The 24395-nt window shown below is 45.9% G+C and overlaps 1 protein-coding gene across 5 annotated transcripts in view; it reads left to right on the plus strand.

The window, feature by feature from the left end:
* The window catches only part of lmo7a (LIM domain 7a), a 257694-nt gene that overhangs the window by 193252 nt on the left and 40047 nt on the right, over positions 1-24395 (plus strand). For all 5 annotated transcript variants that reach the window (XM_072476155.1, XM_072476159.1, XM_072476160.1 and 2 more), the window contains 6 exons: positions 1905-2025; positions 5997-6139; positions 11636-12071; positions 16426-16875; positions 17358-17472; positions 23937-24098. In XM_072476155.1, the coding sequence (XP_072332256.1) occupies positions 1905-2025; positions 5997-6139; positions 11636-12071; positions 16426-16875; positions 17358-17472; positions 23937-24098 (1427 nt within the window). The remainder of the gene's footprint in view (positions 1-1904; positions 2026-5996; positions 6140-11635; positions 12072-16425; positions 16876-17357; positions 17473-23936; positions 24099-24395) is intronic.

Raw genomic sequence — 24395 nt, forward strand, 5'->3', positions numbered from 1 at the left:
TAACTCCAGAACAGAGTCGAGCATTTCTTTGCCGTATTATGTCACCGGGCCCTCTGGTGCCTGATGTAACAATGCAATCATTTTCAGTCGCCTTTGCTTATGAACCCCACCCCTCCCGTGTTATAAAATTATCCATAGACTCCCTGAACCACAAGTATTTATTTCTGTTTTTTAAAAAAGTGATATAATTAAACATAATCGTTTACTTATTATTAGTTTTGTTTTGCTGGCTTAATGGTGTAACTTGGTGCTACTGCTGAGTAACAGCTCTCCTGTCGGCTGTAGCTTGGGTGGTAGCACTCCCGCCTCTTGGCGGCAGGAGTTTGGGTTCAAGTCTCCGCTTGAGGGCTTGAGCACAAAAAGCTAGGTTAAGAACATGGGACAGTCCAATTCAGCACTGAGCTTGACGCTGTTTTGTAAAAGAGCAGAGGAGTTATTTCCAGGAGCCTGGCCATTACTTATCACTCAAGCAACATCACCAAAACAGCTAGTCTGGCCATTGTCACATTACTGTTTGGGGGTGTTTGCTGTGCACAGTACAGGTGCCATGTTTTCTAAAAGATAACAGTGGCTATACTTAGTACTTCATTGCGGTAAAGCACGTTGAGATACGGTTGTGCAAAGCACTATGAAAAGGCAGGTCATCCATTCAATTTGAATACTGACTTTCAAACTTAATGTCACGGGGCTTCCCTTTCCAAAGAAAGCACATAAAAATAATGCAAATGCTAGCGCTGTATTAACATTCCATAATTCCACCATAATATTGACTAATCCGGTCTACTAAATTCTCCCTCCTCACCATCGCCAGCTAACCTCTCCCTCACACCCACCTTTCACCATGAGGAAGAGATGGCTCTTGGAAAATGCCAGATGATTGACCCCCATAGTTGATACCTGCGCTTCCCTCCAGCCTGGCTGGCTGATTGCCAGTGTAGACCTACAAGATGGCATGGAGCATCCTTTCGTGTAATTGAAACATTTCAAAACACTTCACTGAACAAACTACCTTCTGAATGCCGTGACCCTATTAAGGTTAGCAAACTCACTCAGACAAGCGCCCATGTATTCCCGCCTAGCAGTAAACAGTTAATGTATGGGCACACACTGTGTATTTTTCTGCACGCTCTCCTGTTATTTTTGACGGACCCCTTGAAACCATCCTGAGACCCTTTGGTTGTGAACCCCTGGTCTGAACAGCATGTAGGCGATACCATGCCAGATTCAGATGGGCCATGATAAGTTTCAACCCAGGATTGCTTTGGGTCTTTCGAATGGTTGGTTCGCGGTACACAAATCTTATCAACCACATCTGGCAGAATGGGGATGAGAAAAATATCAGTCATGATTGAATGGGGGAGCAGACTCAAAGGGCCGAGTGGCCTAATTCTGCTCCCATGTCTTATGGATTAAAATGTTTGCTGCAAGCAGTATGGGGATCTCCTGGTTTGTGAATTTGTTGTAACAGATGAATTTTGACAATGAGCATTAATAATAATCAAAGCTTTTGTGATAATTAGTGGAATTGATTGATTACTTTAATTGTGTTAATTTGCATTGCCAGTAAAACTAAAATGCTCTGAAGTGTGGCACCAAATATTAAATGCAATTGTTATACTGGGACCATGTTGAAGGATGGGTGCAGTGAATTTCTTGGCTAATTGTGGGTAATACATTTTCCGAAGAAAAATACAATTTATTTAATTAGATACCGTTCATTCTTGTAATTATATAGCGAGGCATTATAACATAATTATGTAAACAAACAGCTCCATGCTTGAGCAAAAATGCTCAGTTGCACATAATGGAACCACTTTTCTCCCAAGTCGGTGATTAATGCTCCCATCTACAATGGACCTACATTGATATTTCCATTGACCATTGAGTATACCCTTCTAATTTAGGAGCAAGTCGCTCAATGATGTGTCTGCTGAAGATCCCGTCGACACTCCCAAGTCACTGAGATATGACGAATTGCAGCGAATAAAGGTTACTCTGAATGAGCAGGACCAGCAATGGCAAAACGTGAGTTAAAAACCTTCTTGTTTCTCCTTTCTCCACTTTGCGCTGTGCTCAGCACTCGGCCACAGTAGTAGCTGCAAGATCCACCACCGGCCTTAAAGAAATGGCACCTTCGTCAATCCCTTTGGCAAGAAATGTTTCAAAATATGTTAATTTTAAATTAGGTCCTTAATAACCACAAGTATTTCTCCCCCCCGTATCTATGGAGAATTAAAAGATCATGGCCAGCGCCTCCATAATCCCCACCCTTCCTTTCCTCACATTCTGTCCGGTTTTGTTGACTTATCCAACTACAACCAGCTTTTCTACAACACGCATTATCAACCGCGTGCTTATCCAGTATCTCAGCTGCTTCCTCTTTCACTATGACATTGGCTGAACCTTCTTTGGTAAAGACAAAAGCAAAAAGAATTTACAATCTCAGCCATGCCTCCTGTCTCGTTGCGTAGATCCTCCTTTTGGCCATACCTCTCCTTTACGATTTGTATGCCTAGAAGGCTTTTGGATTCCGCTTTGTAGCTGTGAGTCTTTTCTCGCTCTTTTCTCCACTTCGGATTTCCTGTTGCAATTTCCCTCTGAACTTCACATTGGTTGACACTTGTATTATGAACCTGACGTGTGTCATATGCCTCTTTTTACTGTTGATCTCTCTCCCTCTCTCTCTCTCTCTCTCTCTCTCTCTCTCTCTTGTCATCCAGTGAGCTTGGATTTTAGTTGTCCCACCTTTTCCCCTCACTGATATGTACCTCAACTGGAGCTGGATCATGTCCTCATTATTCCTTCACCATTTTGATTGCTAATCTTTGACTTCCAGTTACTCTGATCAGCCTCTTCTCGTCCCACTGAAATTTGCCGCCCTCCAATTAAGTTTTTTTAAAAAAATGCTAGATTGTTCCCCTCCTTTTCCACAAATGACCTAAACCATATGATGCTGTCCCATTGCCTTTCAAAACGCAAGGCCTTGTCTTCTGCTGAAAGTCAAAACCTAGTTTCTGAAATGTTGATTTTATTTTTTTCGTTTTGAGCACTGTTTGATACTTCAGTTTTTCTCGTTATCGCTTAACACCCATCAATCTTGAACAGTGGTGGGCAACCTATGGCCCAGGGCCACATCTGGGTTCAGTGCATGGCTCACCGACTGTTGCCCAAACGTAGGGTTGCCACGTTCCACTGATTTCCGTCCGAGCAGATTTATCCCGACCGACATGACTGAAGTGATCCGTAAAGCGAGGGAAAGTGAAATGCTGATTGCACACATTTGACCGTGAAAGCCATGTGCGTTCTCTGCATCAAATGTACAAATATTTTTTTCCCGTGTTTACCATTTGAAATTTATAGTTCTATTTGTATATGATTAACTATCTACTGTGACATGTTATGAGATATTCGTCGTGTATTAAATGTCATGAATCTTATACATGGGGTCATAACATAAGAACATAAGAACTAGGAGCAGGAGTAGGCCATCTGGCCCCTCGAGCCTGCTCCACCATTCAATGAGATCATGGCTGATCTTTTGTAGACTCAGCTCCACTTTCCGGCCCGAACACCATAACCCTTAATCCCTCTATTCTTCAAAAAACATTTAATGACGGAGCCTCTACTGCTTCACTGGGCAAGGAATTCCATAGATTCACAACTCTTTGGGTGAAGAAGTTCCTCCTAAACTCAGTCCTAAATCTACTTCCCCTTATTTTGAGGCTATGCCCCCTAGTTCTGCTTTCACCCGCCAGTGGAAACAACCTGCCCGCATCTATCCTATCTATTCCCTTCATAATCTTATATGTTTCTATAAGATCCCCCCTCATCCTTCTAAATTCCAACGAGTACAGTCCCAGTCTACTCAACCTCTCCTCGTAATCCAACCCCTTTAGCTCTGGGATTAACCGAGTGAATCTCCTCTGCATATCCTCCAGTGCCAGTATGTCCTTTCTCAAGTAAGGAGACCAAAACTGAACACAATACTCCAGGTGTGTCCTCACTAACACCTTATACAATTGCAGCAGAACCTCCCTAGTCTTAAACTCTATCCCTCTAGCAATGAAGGACAAAATTCCATTTGCCTTCTTAATCACCTGTTGCACCTGTAAACAAACTTTTTGCGACTCATGCACTAGCACACCCAAGTCTCTCTGCACAGCAGCATGTTTTAATATTTTATCATTTAAATAATCCCTTTTGCTGTTATTCCTACCAAAATGGATAACCTCACATTTGTCATGTTTGGTGAAAAAGAGGGCGGCACGGTGGCACAATGCTTAGCACTGCTGCCTCACGGCGCTGAGGTCCCATGCTCGATCCCGGCCCCCGGTCACAGTCTGTGTGGAGTTTGCACATTTTCCCCGTGTCTGCGTGGGTCTCACCCCCACAACCCAAAGATGTGTATGGTAGGTGGATTGTGGAAAAGTGAGATTATGCACTTTGGAAGGAGGAATTTAGGCATAGACTGTTTTCTAAATGGGGAAATGCTTCAGAAAGCAGAAGCACAAAGGGACTTGGGAGTCCTTATTCACGATTCTCTTAAGGTTAATGTGCAGATTCAGTCAGCAGTTAAGAAGGCAAATGCAATGTTCGCATTCGTGTCAAGAGGGCTAGTATACAAGACCAGGGATGTACTTCTGAGGCTGTATAAGGCTCTGGTCAGACCCCATTTGGAGTATTGTGAGCAGTTTTGGGCCCTGTATCTAAGAAAGGATGTGCTGGCCTTGGAAAGGGTCCAGAGGAGGTTCAGAAGAGTGATCCATGGAATGAAGAACTTGTCGTATGAGGAACATTTGAGGACTCTGGGTCTGTTACTCGTTGGAATTTAGAAGGAAGAGAGGGGATCTTATTGAAACTTACAGGATACTGCGAGGCCTGGATAGAGTGGACGTGGAGAGGATGTTTCCACTTGGAGGAAAAACTGGAACCAGAGGACACCATCTCAGACTAAAGGGACGATCCTTTAAAACAGAGATGTAGAGGAATTTCTTCAGCCAGAGGGTGGTGAATCTGTGGAACTCTTTGCCGCAGAAGGCTGTGGAGGCCAATTCATTGAGTGTCTTTATAGAACATAGAACATTACAGCGCAGTACAGGCCCTTCGGCCCTTGATGTGGCACCAACCTGTGAAACCACTCTAAAGCCCATCTACACTATTCCCTTATCGTCCATATGTCTATCCAATGACCATTTGAATGCCCTTAGTGTTGGTGAGTCCACTACTGTTGCAGGCAGGGCATTCCACGCCCTTACTACTCTCTGAGTAAAGAACCTACCTCTGACATCTGTCCTCTATCTATCTCCCCTCAATTTAAAGCTATGTCCCCTCGTGCTAGACAAGGCAGAGCTAGATAAGCTCTTGATTAATAAGGGGATCAGGGGTTATGGGGAGAAGGCAGGAGAATGGGGATGAGATAATATCAGACATGATTGAATGGCGGAGCAGACTCGATGGGCCAAGTGGCCTAATTCTGCTCCTATGTCTTATGGTCTTATGGCCATGCTAAATTGGCCCTTAATTGCGGAAAAAAGAATTGGGTACTCTAAATTTTTTTTAAAAATGGGGTTAATGAACAAGCGTGATTCCAATCTTGTGGCTCACTTGAGGTGAAGGAGGGCCACTCATGGGGCCCACTTACTAGCCTCGGTTGTCCATCACTGACCTTGATGTTATCTATATTGATATATAGAGGTAGGTGATTATCGGTAAGCTTAAATTGCTGGCGTGGCTTTGGATCGCCAATAGTTTTGTAGACCGTCTTCGCAAAGAGTAGTATATTTGTGTCCGTCAGTTTCAATTTTGAAAATCCAGTACCAGGTGCCTATCTTTCAGCTACTCTCAAGTGTGACCTTTGGCCGAGATGTATAACGGAATATGAATCTCCCTCCCTCATAATTTTGCATTTTCGTGAAGAGATTGGTAGAAGTGTTTTAGTCATTTATTGATTTACTAATTTATTGGCATTTTTATTGTTTTTCAAAATATGTGACCAGGACTTGGCAAAGTGGAAAAGTCGGCGCAAAAGTTATAATTCAGACTTGCAGAGGAAGAAGGACGAGAGAGAAGAAATTGAGAAAATAACAAGTGGAGAGAATGCTAGACCCACAAAGACATTCCAAAAAATGCGGGAAGAAAGGTAAGCCAGGAGTTATCTAGCGTTTTGAATTGCTCCAATAAATCTCTATAATGGTGCAGAGTTCTGTCGCTGACTCACTGCCTCGTTGTTTTACATTGAAGAATGTATCAAGTTTGGCCCTGCATTTGTTGTTTGGAAATGTCTTTTTAGTTGTTTCAGCATGCAGGGTGGGGAACAGAAGGAAAGATCGTTGATCTACATTTCCCTGTTGGCATAACCATAGGAACAATGAACTACACACAGGACTCCTGCTTGACATCCAGATGTTGTGGATAGGTTGAGGGATGGTGGTGTTGGATGGGGTTGTTGGTGTCCTACTCTCAGTACCTGAAACCGACGACAACTTCAAGATATTTTGCATGCTCAGGTTGGCGTTGGAGCCCTGACGTTGCGGTATCGTCACCCATGGCTCCGACACAGGCTGAATTGTGGACCCCACTCCAGAGCTGCCAAATATCGGAATCACGGAGAACATCGAAGTTCCTCTCCCACATCACTGTTAGAAAGACCCCGAAACATTAGGCCTTTGTTAATCAGGTGTAACTGGCTTTCCAGTGGTGATATGATTTTTATTCCATACATTTTTCAACATTTTCATAATTTACAACGCACCCACAAACCCCTCAACCCATTAAGCCAAAAACACCAACAGCACCCCGCCCCCCCCCCCCCCACCCCCACCCCCCCTCCCCACCCCCCGCCGCATTGAGGCACAGGGTGGAGAAGCTGACCTCCACCCCAACAAGACCCGCCAGCGATCAATCAGCGAGACAAAGACTAAAACATCCGCCCCGCTCCCGCCTGTAACTCTGACCGGTCCGACACCCCGAACATGACTTCTAGGGGACCGGGCTCCACATCCACGTGCAGAACCCCGAAACGGCGATTAATCAAATTTGCTGAACAACAGAGCTAGCCCTGAAAAATTAATTTTACTCTGATACTTGTGGAGTGCTGTTAAATGATTGATTCATTTCTTTGAAACTGAAATTTTAAATTTTTTCCTGAATATTTTGGCTTCTACCTTCATCCTGTGCATGTGCCCCAATCTTTTAACTTGCTCTCTGTAAACATTGATTTTCTTTTACTACTTTTTGTATGTGTGTTAAAATCCTTCAATGTGATTGGCTGCTTGGACAGCTTAATGACATCACTGCAGCTCCACTCTAGGAAACCCCAGTTAATAAGAGTTCATCACTGCTGGGCAATGGGAAATTTGCACCAAGAGGATGCGACACCTCACAGTGAAGCTTACCCCGTGGCTGATGACGGGTGCCTTTTCTCCGCCACTGAGCGAAAGAGCTGGGCCAATATTCATAAAACATAGAGGGCTGAATTCTACACTGTCGGGATTCTCCATTTTACCGGCAGCCCCGGGGGTTTTCCCGACGGTGTGGGGCTGCCCCCCAATGGGAAACCCCATTGACCAGCCGGCGAAACGGAGAAGCACGACGGAGAAACCCATGTTTTCTGTTAGCGTTTGTATCATTCGCGCACCACCTAACTTGGAAAGATGTTGCTGTTCCCTCTTCGTCTTCGACGCTGGGTCAAAGCCCGAGGGCACCCTCTCTTTAACAGTACTATGGGTTAAAGAAGGTGGCGAAGGTGGCTCAGCACCACCTCGTTAGGGCCAGAAACTCCAACTTCCCACGAGCGAATTAAAAAATGTCCAAATAGAAACACAAAGGGTGCGATTTAACAGAAATGAAACTGTCCCGTATCGAGCGCTTTTAGCCGTGTATTTCCCGAGAACGGCCCCACTAAGAAATGAGACTTTGCTTAATTTCGGAGCCTCTGCGAGGAACGCCCCGTCAAGGCCGCACTCAGTCCCATATCCCGCCGTCAATGCCGGAAGAGATCGGGAAATGGTACCCGCAGTCTCTAGACCCCCGTACCGTTGCCACAAGAACCCCACCCCACCCCCACCCGCAATGCCTCAACTTGCCCCCCTGCAAACCACCCCGATCTCTGGCATGGGCAAAATGCCATGGTGCCAGGGGGGCACATGGGTGACAGTCAGGGTGCCAGGCTGGTGATGCCTGGGGGGCATCAGGGGTGCCAGGGTACCACCCTGCCCAGAACCTGACCAACCAAAGGCCCCTGAGAGACCCTGCCCCCCTACCCGCCCCCCTCCAAGTGCCAGTATGCCAGAGGCCTCTCGGGAGATATACCGGCTGTGTTGCACCCCGAGTTGGGCGCGACACGGCTCTTAGATCGCGTCCATTATGTATGCTAATTGGAGCAATCAAAGGTTGCAGTTGATGTATTGTCTGTTCCTTTTCTTGGGATAAATATTTCATCTCGTAGTACTTTACAATAAATCTGCTTTTATGTAATGGTGCAGTTGTAATGCTTAACTGGTGATTGGATAACGATCTTGTCAAAACGCTATGGTTGATATACCCAACAAGACAGGTTCCCGCCGGCGCCATCCACACCTGGTCGCTGCCGACGGGAACAGTGCGGGAATGCTGGGGGGGGTGGCCTGTGGGAGGGGGTGAGGGGGGTTCCTACACTGGGGGGGGGGGCTCAAAAGGGGTCTGGCCCGCGATCGATGCCCACCGATCGGCGGGCCGGCCTCTCTGAAGGAGGACCTCCTTTCCTCCGCTGCCCCGCAAGATCGATCCGGCATCTTCTTGCGGGGCGGCCGCAGGGAGGACGGCAACCGCGCATGCGCGGGTTGGCAGTGCCCAATCCGCGCATACGTGGGTGACGTCATTTACGCGGCGCCGGTCGCGTCATTTACGCGGCACCGCTTTTACGCAGCGCCAAGGCCTGGCGCGCATAAATGACGCGGCGCCGCTCCTAGCCCCCCCCCCCCCAAGGGCGGGAGAATAGGGGGCTGGGAACGGCCTCCGACGCCGGAGTGAAACACTCCAGTTTTCACTCCGGCGTCGGGACTTAATCTCCCAAAGGGAGAATTGCGCCCCTTGTGTTTAAATTTAAGTAATCAGGTCATGGGATTTGAGTGGGAGTAGGATGATATGATTAATGGGAGGGGCCAGGGGCTAAAGCAGTCAGGTTTCAGTCATGTCATTTAAGTTCGGCTGTGAACAGAACAGCGGCTTTTGCCAAATGCTGTGAAGTTAAACAGTGGTTTGACACTGACAAGAATCTGCAGGCTATTTCTTGAAGGGTTTCTCCCTCTCACTCTTCCACTCTCGCTCTCTCACACCCCAGGCAGTTTTTTGAAAGGAATTCTTTATTCAGAAGCACTGCAAGTACTTCTGTGGTTGCTAACTGTATTCAAAGGTGGGTTTAGACCTGAGGTGGGTTTTGCTTGATTGGAGATAAAGAAGTTAACAGTTAGGAGTTAAAGTGTTTCAAGTGGGCAGCACGGTAGCACAAGTGGCTTGCACTGTAGCTTCACAGCGCCAGGGTCCCAGGTTCGATTCCCCGCTGGGTCACTGTCTGTGTGGAGCCTGCAAGTTCTCCCCGCGCCTGTGTGGGTTTCCTCCGTGTGCTCCGGTTTCCTCCCACAGTCCGAAGACGTGCAGGTTAGGTGGATTGGCCGTGCTAAATTGCCCTTAGTGCCCAAAAAAGGTTAGTAGAGGTTATTGGGTTACGGGTATACGGTGGAAGTGAGGGCTTAAGTGGGTCAGTGCAGACTCGATGGGCCGAATGGCCTCCTTCTGCACTGTACGCTCTATGTTCTATTTATTCTTGAACATTGTTTAACTAGTAAGCTATTTATTTTGTGAGGAAGTTAGTTTAATATTGTGCTGAAAATGAAGTTTGCTTCGATATACCATATCCCTATCTATGTGTGGAGCCACTCCTTGAGCAAAGATGGGGCTGGTTTAGCACAGGGCTAAATCGCTGGTTTTGAAAGCAGACCAAGGCAGGCCAGCAGCACGGTTCAATTCCCATACCAGCCTCCCCGAACAGGCGCCGGAATGTGGCGACTAGGGGCTTTTCACAGTAACTTCATTTGAAGCCTACTTGTGACAATAAGCAATTTTCATTTTCAAGTATCCTTTTCTCCCAGTTTTACAAATGAAACAAATCTTGGTGTTCCTGTCCCACATCCTAGCAAACATTGGGGTCTGATCCAGGATAATAATATATTCCTGGTATCAAACTTTTAGGACTAACCTTGCTTTAATGGCAGTTTTGGATTTGTTTCACAAATATGGAGCTCTGCTGGAAGACACCCTTATAAAGTCTGCATGCCTATGCGTGCAACAAGATGCAAGGAAATGTATTTATCCCTAAACAGTTAAATTGTCCTGTTTGCTTTTGAAGGACCACTACACGCTGAACAGTTAGGCTCAGCTTTCACATCTATTAACTGCAATGACTGTGTGGTATTTCGAGGCTAGCTATTTTTGATGGATTAGTGGAATGGGATGCTAAAAGAATGCACAGGAGATAATATGTATATACTCAGCAAGAAAATGCTGGGGTAACATTGAAGCAATCTTGCAACCGTAATGATCTATTAATCTTTCAACAAAAATAAATCTGCCATTTGATTTTAAATTTGAGGTTTGCAGATCCGTCTATAATTTGGGGTTTCGCCGCAGCATGGACCTTCTGTAATGTGAGACCCAAACAATTGCTCTAAAGTTCTATGCAATAGCTTTGGATGATTGCTTTTGTGTTATCAGCCAGTCGTAGCAAAAAATAACTTTTAGTTGTACGTAGAGCTGAATTCTGAGACGTGTATAAAGTTGAAGGATCTGTAATAATTTAGCTTATTAAGACCTTGCTGGTAAAATAGTGTTTTCCAACCATTTACCTGACTAGCATTCTGGTCAGGGTCTATATATAACCCTCCGAGCTGACCATTAATAAAGCTCAATTCTCATATGTTCTTCCCTCTAATCAATTGGGGCAGTTGTAGTACGTCGGGTTTTGGTGCCTTTTGGAAATTTTGATTCGGCTGGTTGTGCAAGTTTGATTTTGAGAAGAAAGATGGCGTGCACAGAATCAGCGTGTTATCAAGCAGGTTAAACTTGCCAGTCAGCTGCTGTAAATACAGTCAGGGCTTTGGAGAAATGTCAGGGAAGTGAGGGCAGACCATCAAGTTAAATCTGGAGTGTTTTTATCGGTACGTAAAATGCCTAGGACACCGTTCATTAAAGCATAAAGCTTAACAGATGTAAGGGAAATGTGCGGTCACATTCTTTTAGGATTGGACTTTATTTCCTGTGAAAGACATCAGATGTTCAGTTCTTTGTGTTTTGAATGCAAAATACGCAGAAAGTTGAGGAAAATTGTTCCATGTTGCTGAATATGTAAGGCGAACAGCAAATGCCGTTCACTCTTGTGTTCAAGTTCCTTTTGTGGGGGTGGGGATTGAAATATAACACTAATTATCTTGAAGCTGACTAGTTTTGCGTTTGTCAGAGCTTTCTCTATTGTACCACAGCGTACAAATTACAACCTATCTGAATAGTTTCACAGACCGCACCTACTTATCATCTCAATTCCACATTCATTCTAATGAGGTGTTTCTGCTCTTTTCTCTTTAAATTGTCCTCTCCCTCACAGGGAGCTCAGACAGCAGGGATCGTACAGTGGCGACCCAACTGACTACAGAAAGCTGAACTCCTCGGACGAAGAAGTGTTTGCTGAAGATCCTAAGCCCCCAAGACGTTTGTATGAGAGGAGTTACACCGTGGAGAGTGAAACCCCTTACACCTCCCAGAAGCGCGAGGCGGTTTCATCAGCCCCCCCACCTCTAGTCTCAAAGAGCCAGGCGACGTCGGAATTGAAAAGCGCAGTCAATAATATGGCAGGAAAGCAAAGCCCTGTTCCTTTCTACACCCGCCACGCATTGGATTCCAAACTCGAACAAACCTGGGTTTCGGGTTCTCTGCCACGGAACTACCAAGCACCTGACTTGTCCAGGATCGCACCTGTTGTCGTGCCAAGGCCCTACGGTACACAATCTAACAGACTCTCCTCTCTCACTAGGTCTTATCCGGTAAGTTGCTCTGGGTAAATCCCACCTGTTTGTTTGAGTAAACTATTTCAGAGTTGTTTCTGTTTGAGTTAAGAGTATTGGATTGGAGCTGTTTCCCATCAGCATGACACGTCCAAGGTTTCAAGTTGCAACTGGCTTCATTACTAATCAATAAGAAACCAGTTCTCTTTGGATCTGCAACTTAGCAGCCGTATAGATTTCTCTCTACGCATTCTCCTTTTGGTATGTTGAGACTGGTGCAAAACTGGACCTCGTGCTGTTACTTCACTCCTGCCGTTTTTTTGACGAGGCTGTGCAGACATTTGCGTCTTTTTATATTTGGAAGCGGGAATAGTGGGGCGGAATTTAGAACACTTTAATAACAAAGAACAAAGAAATGTACAGCACAGGAACAGGCCCTTCGGCCCTCCAAGCCCGTGCCGACCATGCTGCCCGACTAAACTACAATCTTCTACACTTCCTGGGTCCGTATCCGTCTATTCCCATCCTATTCATATATTTGTCAAGATGCCCCTTAAATGTCCCTATCGTCTCTGCTTCCACTACCTCCTCCGGTAGCGAGTTCCAGGCACCCACTACCCTCTGCGTAAAAAACCTGCCTCGTACATCTACTCTAAACCTTGCCCCTCTCACCTTAAACCTATGCCCCTAGTAATTGACCCCTCTACCCTGGGGAAAAGCCTCTGACTATCCACTCTGTCTATGCCCCTCATAATTTTGTAGACCTCTATCAGGTCGCCCCTCAACCTCCTTCGTTCCAGTGAGAACAAACCAAGTTTATTCAACCGCTCCTCATAGCTAATGCCCTCCATACCAGGCAACATTCTGGTAAATCTCTTCTGCACCCTCTCTAAAGCCTCCACATCCTTCTGGTAGTGTGGCGACCAGAATTGAACACTATACTCCAAGTGTGGCCTAACTAAGGTTCTATACAGCTGCAACATGACTTGCCAATTCTTATACTCAATGCCCCGGCCAATGAAGGCAAGCATGCCGTATGCCTTCTTGACTACCTTCTCCACCTGTGTTGCCCCTTTCAATGACCTGTGGACCTGTACTCCTAGTTCTCTTTGACTTTCAATACTCTTGAGGGTTCTACCATTCACTGTATATTTCCTACCTGCATTAGACCTTCCAAAATGCATTACCTCACATTTGTCCGGATTAAACTCCATCTGCCATCTCTCCGCCCAAGTCTCCAGACAATCTAAATCCTGCTGTATCCTCCGACAGTCCTCATCGCTATCCGCAATTCCACCAACCTTTGTGTCGTCTGCAAACTTACTAATCAGACCAGTTACATTTTCCTCCAAATCATTTATATATACTACAAAGAGCAAAGGTCCCAGCACTGATCCCTGTGGAACACCACTAGTCACAGCCCTCCAATTAGAAAAGCATCCCTCCATTGCTACTCTCTGCCTTCTATGACCTAGCCAGTTCTGTAGCCACCTTGCCAGCTCACCCCTAATCCCGTGTGACTTCACCTTTTGTACTAGTCTACCATGAGGGACCTTGTCAAAGGCCTTACTGAAGTCCATATAGACAACATCTACTGCCCTACCTGCATCAATCATCTTAGTGACCTCCTCGAAAAACTCTATCAAGTTAGTGAGACACGACCTCCCCTTCACAAAACCGTGCTGCCTCTCACTAATAATCTTTATTGTCACAGGCAGGCTTACGTTAACACTGCAATGAAGTTACTGTGAAAAGCCCCGAGTCGCCACATTCTGGCGCCTGTTCGGGTACACTGAGGGAGAATTCAGGATGTCCAATTCACCCAACAGCACATCTTCCGGGACTTGTTGGAGGAAACCGGAGCGCCCGGAGGAATCCCATGAGGGGGAAGCATAAAACTCCCCAAACCGCTGCACCCAATTTTAATTTCCGCGGTTGGCATTATGCAAACACTTTTCCAAATGTAACAGCATATGTAAACCAACACCGCATTGTGACATTTCATTGTGTAACCCAAGAACAGAAAATGCCAACACGCATTCAGTTCAGGAAGCGTTTATGAAGGAAAGGAGCCGGTTAACCTTTTTGATGCCAATGCTCCTTCACTCCAGCACCATTTGTTTTTTGTGCTTTATTTTTGTTTGCATTTTAATTTCTAGCTTACTTTTGGAAGGGAAGAGAGACACGATCAGGGACGAGAGACTCGAGCAGCGTATAAACTTTGAATTACAGCTTTTAAAAAATTGGTGCCTGTAGATTCCAGACAAATTATTATTATTATCGAGCACCGAGCCATCTAATTCCACCCCCCCCCCCCTCCCCACACAAACACACTTTGTTTCTTTTGCAAACACCCTACCCCTACAGAATCTTTGATGATACAAGTCCCAAGTAAGCCAAGCTAGTTCACAAGAGCTTTGAGCCGAGGTGAGCAGAATGCTTGTCTGCTGTTTGCCGGCCTTTTCTGGCACTGTACAGAGACTGATGGTTTTAGCATCTGTGGATGCCAGAGGCCGCAATCACCATTCTATTTTTACACTTGAGTGTGAGGTGCTGCACTGTGGCATCTATCAATATCGAACCGGTCATTCCTGCGTTGATATATTCTCATGGAAAAAGTGGAATGAAGTTGTGCAGGCACCAAGTAAAGTGTTAATCTCCTGCTCCACAATGAGAACAATAGCATCTTTTTAAATGTGCCGTTCCGCTTTCAAAGGAACTTTTGCTTTGGCTCAATTTATAATCAGCTGTTTGTTGCCTTCAGTCAGTACCTCATTTTATTTTAATGGAGAGTGTCAATTTAAGGCAGGTTGAGCACTGGTTAGAAGACCGCCCCAGTTGTTTGCAGCTTTTAACTCCTGCTTGGCCATCCTGTTTTGAATTTAACCAGTACACTGGCATTCGGACACTCAAATATTTTGCCTTGAGAAGGCGGGACCAGTGTGGGGCCTCTCTTTCTTTCACGGCTGCCAGATGAAGTGCAAACTATTTGCTAAATAAAGAACTGCTCAAGTGTCGTTATCGAGGCCCCTCCCTTTGTGGGCTGCGTTAATTAACGTTCTCCAGGATGACCTATTTTAATTCCCTGTGCTGAATGCTCAAGCAATTTGGTGGATCTCCAGCCAGATTGTAACTGCGCTTGGATGTGCTGTCAGGTAACTGTAGCCTCGTGTTACTCATTCACACAATTGGAATTGAGTTAAACAGTCATTTTACTTCACTTGGGAATGTTTTGCGAACAGGTGCAGTCCCTGGCAAAGCTGGGAACAGATTGCCAGGAATGCAAGGGTCTCTCGTTGGTAAATGCTGTTTCTCACCCTGTTTGAGCTGAAGGCATTGAAACTTGGCATTTGGGATTCTTTCACTAAGATACGGTGGTGTGATTTGTCCTATATCTATAGCAGGGAAAAACAGTTGAGAGGTACACGAGGAGCACGGACGAATTCTTCAAAATGCATTATTTTTAAGTAATGATTCTTAACATCTTGCAAATCACAAGGATGAGTGTGTATAAAGTCTGTGCAAGTCGCAGCTTCAGATAAGGCTTTTATGTCACTCAAATAGTGACTTACTATGATTTACAAATATAATGACAGGTTTTCATCCTGAACCCCTGATATAAATCGCAAACAAACCTTTTTATCATGCGGTGACTAACACCCAAAAGTTTGGTATAAGATTAGGGGTGGCTTTGTAATTGGTACTTGACCTGGAAAGGTAGTCATTGTTGTGACTGCTACTACAGTATTACAGTATTTTGCTGTTTCACGGGTTCATAATCAGACTCTCACTTTGTGTTGGATGCTCCTATGGGGAGAACTAACCCCTTATTAAGTAGTTCAGAGATGCAGCAAATCCGTTGTGCACTATCTTTGGGTCTGTTGAGTAGGGGAATTTTATACGGCAGAGGTGAGATAAAATAGAATCATTTGGCCCTGGAGCAGCGGGATGAAGAAATCAGTTTGAATCGTTCTGGATCACTGTTTAGTCAGCACGTGTTTCTGTGGTTGAGTTGCAACAAGAGGATTGGGCTTGGTTGTGAAGTGTCCTGCAGTCGAATAGTTTTTGGAAATGCACTGTCTCTGTTCTGTGTGAGAAGACTAACCACTCTGTTGAAGGAATGAAGCTCAGTTGATGGCAAGGACTTGCAGCTCAGTACAAGTTAGGAGAAGAGAAAATTCTTCATCTCTTCATGTTCACATTAGCCGAGCAGCGCCGTTTAGCACACCGGCTTATTACACAATTCAGTGGTTTGCTCACTCCCTTTCTGAATTCTAGTATCCCAACATATCTGCTACCAGCAGCTCTTCTGTTGAGCCTATTCTTTGAAAGATGTTTTCGATCTGTGTCGGAAAACGTTTGCAAAAATAATTTTTTCCCCCTCCCTTTTCAGCAGCGCAACGGGGCACCGCGACATTCCGAAGATGTGCACGATTCGAAAAATGCCCAGGCAACGCCAAGTTTCTTCGCAAAGCTAGAGTCAGGAGGATCCAAGAGTAGGAGCGGACTCTTAACAAAGGAAGAGGGAGCTAAGTGGGTCAGCCCTTCCCTGAAAACGGAGTCAAAGATGTCAGCACCGGTTAACCTCTCCTCAAAACCACCAAATGATGCGTACTCGAGGAGCAACCTGTTGTCAAAACCGGAAGACGATGACCAATCGCAGGCCAGTTCCGTAATTAGTAGTAATGAGGAGGAGGAGGAGAGGGAAGAAGAGATGCCGTCTCTTATTAAAAGCAGCTTCCCCCGTGTGTCTGACACCACTTCCGGCTCAGTAACAATCAATTCTTTTACAAAAACAACAAGCCTGCCCAAAGACAAGGTTACCACAGCAGCCATGCAACAGGTGAGTCTGGAAAGTAGGTTGCTACGTGCGTTTGAAGTCTGTACGGCAATGTGATAGTCTCCTTTGACTGCATGTGCAAGGGTTCACTTTATATTTAAAAAAAAAGCCTCTTATTCAAATTACTCTTTAACTAATTAGCCCCAAAATAATATATCAACATATATAGCCAACTAAAATGCATGACAAAACATATTCTTCACAGCAGCCTTCATAGAGAGCCATTTCTCTCCACTGGCTGTCTGTAACAGGGAAAATAGCTGCCAGAAACTAGGTTCTGTCATTGGGGAATGGTTCTTTTTTTGTAGCCGTCGAACCATTCATCCTGGCTCATTTACAAGGAGTTCCCAGACATTCCAGTCATACCTATGGATGTTTGTCGTGGAAAATATCAATCGGACTGTTTTATTGGATTGGTTTTCCAGGAAACGTTGATGCTGTTTGCTCTGCTGTCGTGCGTTAAGTGGCATTAATTTTCTTTTTAGGGACAGTACAGCAACACACGAATAGTTATCAATCAGAAGCCAAACAGTGATCGAGACTTTGGATTCACGGCCGATTGGAGCTCCACTGGTGCTACTGTCAAGTCAGTCGAACAAGGTAACTGCAATTTTTTATTTTTTGTTTTGTAAATTGTAGTGTACGCTTCAGCATTGTCTTGGTGCTTGAATCTGTTGTATCTGGATTTTGCGTCTCTCATTCTGTGACTGTAGCAACAGTCACGCTGGCTTTAGTTGATGACCATGAATGATTTATGATATGATGGTCAGAAGGTCGTCCTCCCCTTAAGGATTCAGGTTAATGGAAACAAATATCTGAGAAAACCAACCAAGTGAAATTATATCTGTATTTTGACACAAAAGGGAAATTATTCCACAGATGCATTTATTATAGAAAGCAATGCTTAATTTCAAATTGGCTAATCGATTTAGCTTTTATATGGCTTGTTTACTTGTGATCCTTTGGAAACTTTTCCATCAACTTTTTTTTTTTGTTTGTTTTAAATATTTGCATAACTTCTTTTGCAAAAATGTATTTCTTGTCACACCCCTCTCCATTTCTTTCCATTCTCCCGAAAACAGTCTGGGGAATGCTATTTAGCAACGGCGCAGCAAGGTAATATTGGGAAATAGAATATGTTTGTTTTTCCCTCTGCCTTTTTATAAACTTAACAAGACTGGTCTAATTAATTGCTGATGGCCTGTCAGTTTTGATGCCTGCTGAGATACATGAAAAGCAAAATTTGAGTTTATTACCTGCAGATCCTGTCTGCTCAGTGCTGCCACACTCACACAATGTGCGTAGTTAAAATAGGCCAACCTTGTTCTAAAGAAAGCTTTCTGGCAACCTCCCAGGAAGTTCAACTGAACAGGTACTTGAGCTGACAGGATCATTATCAGGCCATAAGCAAATCAATAAAGACATACTCCAAATGATCATAAGCTTGAGGCTAGATTATAAACTTGAGGGCATGTTCCCTGCAACCCAGTGTAAATGTCAGGGGCAAGTCTGCCTCGACCGTAGCTGAGTAGCCCCATTTTAATTATTCAGCCAGTGGGCCTGTAATTATTATGTGAGAATTTTCACCCTCCAAGAGGTAGTCACCCTCAACCCAGGGAGGTTCTGGTCAATCGGAGGCCAGCAGCTCTGCAGTATCAGCAGCACCAGCGGGAGTGGTGGCCATCGCCGGTACTGCACTGAAGGCGGGGTTCAGCGATGGATTAGACCTCTAGCTGAATCCAGCACCTTGCTGGCAGGCCCCTGCAAGGTGTTGTGTTCTGTGGGGTTTGGTGTTGAGGGGAGGCATGAGAAGGAAACATTTTTGGGGTGGGCATGTCTCTCCGATTGGCATTGGGGAAAGAGGTACATTCCCCTTTCACTGACCAGCCCAAGGGGTCAAGCATGCTAGACTGCACGTTGGGGGCAAGCCTCTCCTGTCACCCATTCAATTTAAGCGACGGTAGGATGAAGTGCACAAGTGACCTACTTAAGGACTTTAATCGAGCTGTGAGAAGGTGGCTCATTAAACACCTCCCCCACTCTTAAAATAATTGGGGAGTGGGGGCATTGGGTGCTGACGTCACTGGGCAGTTGAGGGTGTGTGGCAGCCATGCACTGCCCTCTTGGCACTGTGCCCTATCTCACAGGTCAACCCACCTGCTTTCCTGCCTGTAAGTGGCCAGTAAAATCCTGGCCTTGAAGAAAATTAGCTTGTTTATTTTTCCTTTCGATGTGACAAAGAAAATAAGTAATTTTTTTTGTTGGTTTATTTATGGGCGTGGTTCAACTAAATGGGAACAAAGTCCCACAGCAAGCGTGTTTAGTGCTAGGCTAGCAGTGCCAGGTAGGGGTGGCATCAGCAGTGCCAGGATACCAGTCTGCCCAGAGGCTATGCACCTGGAGGTCTCCGATCCCCTGGGAGATTCCCACGAGTGGCATTGCTTGTCCTGTTTGTGAAGACCAGTACTGAACGGCGCTCACTTGAGATCTCCGAGGCAAAGGGGATAGACCCCAACTCTTTGGGTGCCTCCAGAAACTGCATCTTACAGTGATACTAGCTGTCTTGCTCTCATGTACAGATTTGCTAAAAAGGATCCCGCCCACAATGGGCGGCACTTACATCGCAACGTTTCGCGAGATCTTAACGCGCTCTCTCGAGGAGTTGGGAGACGGGTAGATCCCGGGAGCGGGCTTTCCTGACTTTTATTTGCCCTGCTGCACCGCAGACAGCTGCTCCATTGGATCGTGCCCTATATTTTCAAGTTTTGGAGGAAAAAGAGATGCTTTACCTCCCTGGTTGAAGTCTATCTGTGATGGGCTGATTACAGTGCCAATTATGGGGCTGAAGTGGCAATCGCCACCTAGTGTTGCTCAATGACATATTTTATCAATGTATTGTCAATCCATAATGTTGTTATTAGTCTGTACTCTGCATTTTCTAAGATGCAGAGGGAATTTTTCTGCCTCGTTTTATTGCAGTGCTATATGACAGAACTGTGGAAGTTCACCATCCATTGTAACTATACCAGCTCTCAAACGACTCTCATTGAGTACACCGTATCTTGACACAACTGGCTTAGAACAAACTGTCTGCAACCTCATCTCCTCACTCTCTTTCAGTGACCACTTTAAATCGATGTCTATTCATCACCACTTCTTCAACCATAAGAAATAGTCTTTCTCTATCCATTAGCTCTCTTAATGATTTTTTAAAGAACAAATGTGGTGTAGATTTTCTAATGCCATCACACTTTCAGGTAGTGCATTCCACATCTGAACCACTCACTGTGTGAAAACGTTTGTTCTCACATCACATTTGCTTCTTTTGCAAATCAGTTTAAATCTGTGCCCTCTCCCTCTCGATCCTTTTGCAAATTTCTCCCTATCCACTCTGTCCAGCCACCTCATGATTTTGAGCAACTCTAACACATCTCCTCTTGGCCTTCTTGACTCCAAGGAGAACTGTCCCAACCTCTCAAATCGATCCTAAAAACATTAGTTTCTCATCCCTGGGACCATCATTGTAAACCTCTTCTGCATTCTCTCCAATGAGTTCACATCCTTGCGATAGTGTGGCACCCAGGGGCGGGACTCTCCCCTACCCAGCGGGGCGGGGGGTTCTGGTGTAATGGAGTGGCGGGAACCACTCCGGCGTCGGGCCGCCCCAAAGGTGCGGAAGTCTCCGCACCTTTAGGGTCCAACCCCTCACCTAGCGGGGCTAGGCCCGCGCCGGAGTGGTTTGCACTCCGCTGGCTGCCGGGAGAGGCCTTTAGCGCCACGCCAGCCGGGGCCAAAAGGTCTTCGCCGGGCGACGCATGCGCGGGAGCATCAGCGGCTGCTGACGTCATCCCCGCGCATGCGCAGGGGAGGGGGTCTCTTCCGCCTCTGCCATAGTGAAGACCATGGCGAAGGCGGAAGAAAAAGAGTGCCCCCACGACACAGGCCCGCCCGCGGATCGGAGGGCCCCGATCACGGGCCAGGCCACCGTGGGGGCACCCCCCGGGGCCAGATCGCCCCGCACCCCCCTCAGGACCCCGGAGCCTGCCCGCGCCGCCTTGTCCCACCGTTCAAAAGGTGGTTTAATCCACGCTGGCGGGACAGGCATTCCGGCAGTGGGACTTCAGCCCATCGCGGGCCGGAGAATCGGCGGGGATGGGCCCGCTGACCGGCACGGCGCGATTCCCGCCCCCGCCGACTGGCACGTGCGATTCCCGTCCCCGCCAAATCTCTGGTGGCGGAGACTTTGGGACACGGCGGGGGGCGGAATTCACGCCAGCCCCCGGCGATTCTCCGACACGGCGTGGGGGTCGGAGAATCCCGCCCCAGATCTGTACACAATATTCCAGTTGAGGTCTAACTAGTGTCTTGTTTAAGTTCAGCATAACCGTCTTACTCCTGTACTCTATGCCCCTGTTAATAAAGCCCAGAATGTTATATACTTTACTAACTACTCTCACCACCTGTCATACCACTTTTAATGACTTCTGCACCTATACACCCAGGTCCCTCTGTTTCTGCACAACCTTAAGAATTTTGCCCCTTTTTTACATTGTCTTCATGTTCTTCCCACCAAAATAATTCACCTCACACTTCTCCTTATTGACCTTGAACTGCCACATGTCTGCCCTCTCCACCAACTTGTGTTAGCCCTTTTAAGTTCCACACTGTTCTCTTCACAGTTTGTAAAACTACAAGGTGCATTATAGCACAGAACAAGCTCTTTGGCCCACCAAGCATGCCCCAATACAGATTCCTTATTTAGACCTACTACCTGTTGCCCAAACAATCTGTATCCCTCCGTTCCCCACCCATTCATGTGTCTATCAAGATGCACCTTCAACATTGCTATTGTACCTGCCACCACCACCTCTACTGGCAACGTGCTCCAGCCACCCACCACCCTCTGCGTGAAAAACGTTCCCCGCACATCTCCCCTCAACTTTCTCCCTGTCACCTTGAACCTGTGTCCCCCTTGTAATTGAGTGTTCCACCCTGTATGTACCTCTCGTAATTTTGTAGACCTCAATCAGGTCTCCCCTCTGTTTTGTATCATCCGTAAACTTTGTAATTGTCCCCAGCATACCAAAATCCAGATTATAAAGGAAACAGAAAAAGCAAGGGTCCCAATAACCACCCCTGGCAACACCACTATAAGCCTTCCTCCTCCCCGGAAAATATCCATCGACAGTAACTTTCTATTTTCCATTATTCAGCCAATTTTGTATTCATGTTGCTGTTGTCCCTTTTATTCCATGAGCTGCAACTCTTCTCCCAGTCTGTTGTGTGGCACTGTATCAAGTGCCTTCTAAAATTCCATATACCACATCAACATCATTACAGTCATTGACCCTTTTGTTACCAGCTCAAACAAAACTGTAAATAAAACTTTTGAAAGCGTGTAAAGATTAGGTCAAATACAACTTTCAACACTGGACTTTCTGGGAGAATATCTTCACTCTTTCAAAATCTACCTTATTGATCATGCCTTCAGTCACCTCCATTGACTTGTTCCTCTCTCGAACACTTGTACAGAAATGCAAGTGGTTGTGTTAAACTTTCCAACTGAGTGCCAAAATAGAGCATTCAGGGTTTTGGAGCGTGGGCAATCTCCAATCTATTGAGCTAAATTTCAGCTTTCTCACTGCAAGAATATCCCATGGGGAAGATGGAAGAAGGGAAGTTGCAACTGGAGGGCAAGTCATTGATGCATTTGGATGACGAGCTGACTGATCAAGAGGTTCATGGGTGGAAACAGATTGACTACTGTCTCTGCTGTAGTAGATAGCTGGGATGTCCTCAAAAAAGGAAGAGAAAACAAACTGAAACAAAGACATTAGGGCTGTGATGTGACAAATCCTTAACTAAGACTTTTTAGTCTTTTGGGGGGTCTGAATTTTATGCTGGGTGCAGTGGGTACTGTCAGGCCTCTGCTTGCTGGATTCCCCCACTGCCATTAAATGGCTGATGGCCCTTTAATTGGCTCGAGGCAGGATGTCTGCCTCCTCACCAAGAGGAAGTCCACCTCAGAGCTGCCAGACAATCCGAGGACCGGCAGCTCTCATGTCCCAGCAGCAATGGCTATCTGCTGGGACTGCAGTGAGGACAAGAGGGAAGACACTTTGGAACCCAAATGTAAGGTTGAGTCTGGGATCCCACCAGAGCTTGGCAGGTGCAAACAAGGGTATGGGCTGGGGGCATGTTTGGAAAGGACAAGATTGGGGGCGTGGGGTGGGGGGCTGATAGAAATACATAGGGGTGTCGCACCTTGGAAGGGAACCTCCAATGGCATGGGATGTCCAATATGGAGGCACTCCCCTCTCCTAAGGCTTCATATGTGCGCAATGAGTGTATACATTTGACTTGTATCTAATTAACAACCAGGCATAGGCCACTCCCATTGTGGGTAAAATTCAAGCGGCAGTGGGCCAATTAATTGTCTACTTAAGGGTCTTAATTGGTGATGAGTGAGGAGGTTGCCCAATCCCCCTCCACAGTGGGTTAAATTTTAGTGAGGCAGGCAGGAGTGGGTAGGTGTTGGGAATGGCACTGCTGGCAGGGAGCCCAATTTTATGCCTCCGCACCCCCCTCCCCCTTTGCCATTCCAGCTGTGACGTTCACAACTCCATAATTTGCAACGTGACGATTGTTACATTTGTGACAGCTGCAAACCTAATTTGCATCGAGCACAGCAACTTGAGGGAGTTGTCTGACATTACCTGATCCGGTGAGACAGCACAGAGGGCAGTGTTTTAGCTACTTTCATTTCCAGTTCTGCATTGTGTGGAAAAGCTCAGTAAATTGCAGTGAATTAAATAATCATGAAACTCGAATGGTGCAACTAAGGAAATTGAGCATTTTAAGTATATTTGTACAACCTGTTCCAGTAAATTGAGGATATTTGTTTCCGAGATAATGTACAGTCATTGTTTCTTTTGTGCCCTTCAAGAAAAGTCAACGAGTTGAACATTTAAAAAAAAAAAAGTTTTAAGTAGAAAGTAGCAATTACATTTTTAATAACCGGATCAATCAATCCAGAACCCTTTTGTCTTTCTGATGTTTGCCAGGAGGACCAGCAGAATATTGCCAGTTGGAGGTGGGTGATGAAATTGTTTCTATCAATGGCAACAATGCAGCCAACATGGATCATCAGGCTTGGATAGAGGCCATGGAAGATGCAAACAGGAGCGGAAATCTGAACATGGAAATCAGAAGATATGAAAATAGCAGTGAGTGCCTAAGTCTCTCCGTTCTTTTGCAGCTTTGAATAGCTCGTGCGAATGCAACCAGCTTGTGCACCCTGAATTAGAAACAGTTTGGGCTCCTCTAAGGTTATGCCACAGGAAAGAATGATATTCATGGTCATTGCTCAAGTGGGGAAACGGCAGATATTTGTGACGTTGCGTCCAATTTATTTTCCCAACATGCTGAGTAATTAGGTCGTCACCCTTGATTTTGGCTCAGATGTGTGTTCCAGAGTCCAGATTCCTCCAGAATCCTGTAGTTGACCTCTGTAAAATGATACG

The sequence above is a fragment of the Scyliorhinus torazame genome, chromosome 15 (genome assembly GCF_047496885.1).
Source record: "Scyliorhinus torazame isolate Kashiwa2021f chromosome 15, sScyTor2.1, whole genome shotgun sequence".
Taxonomy (NCBI): domain Eukaryota; kingdom Metazoa; phylum Chordata; class Chondrichthyes; order Carcharhiniformes; family Scyliorhinidae; genus Scyliorhinus; species Scyliorhinus torazame.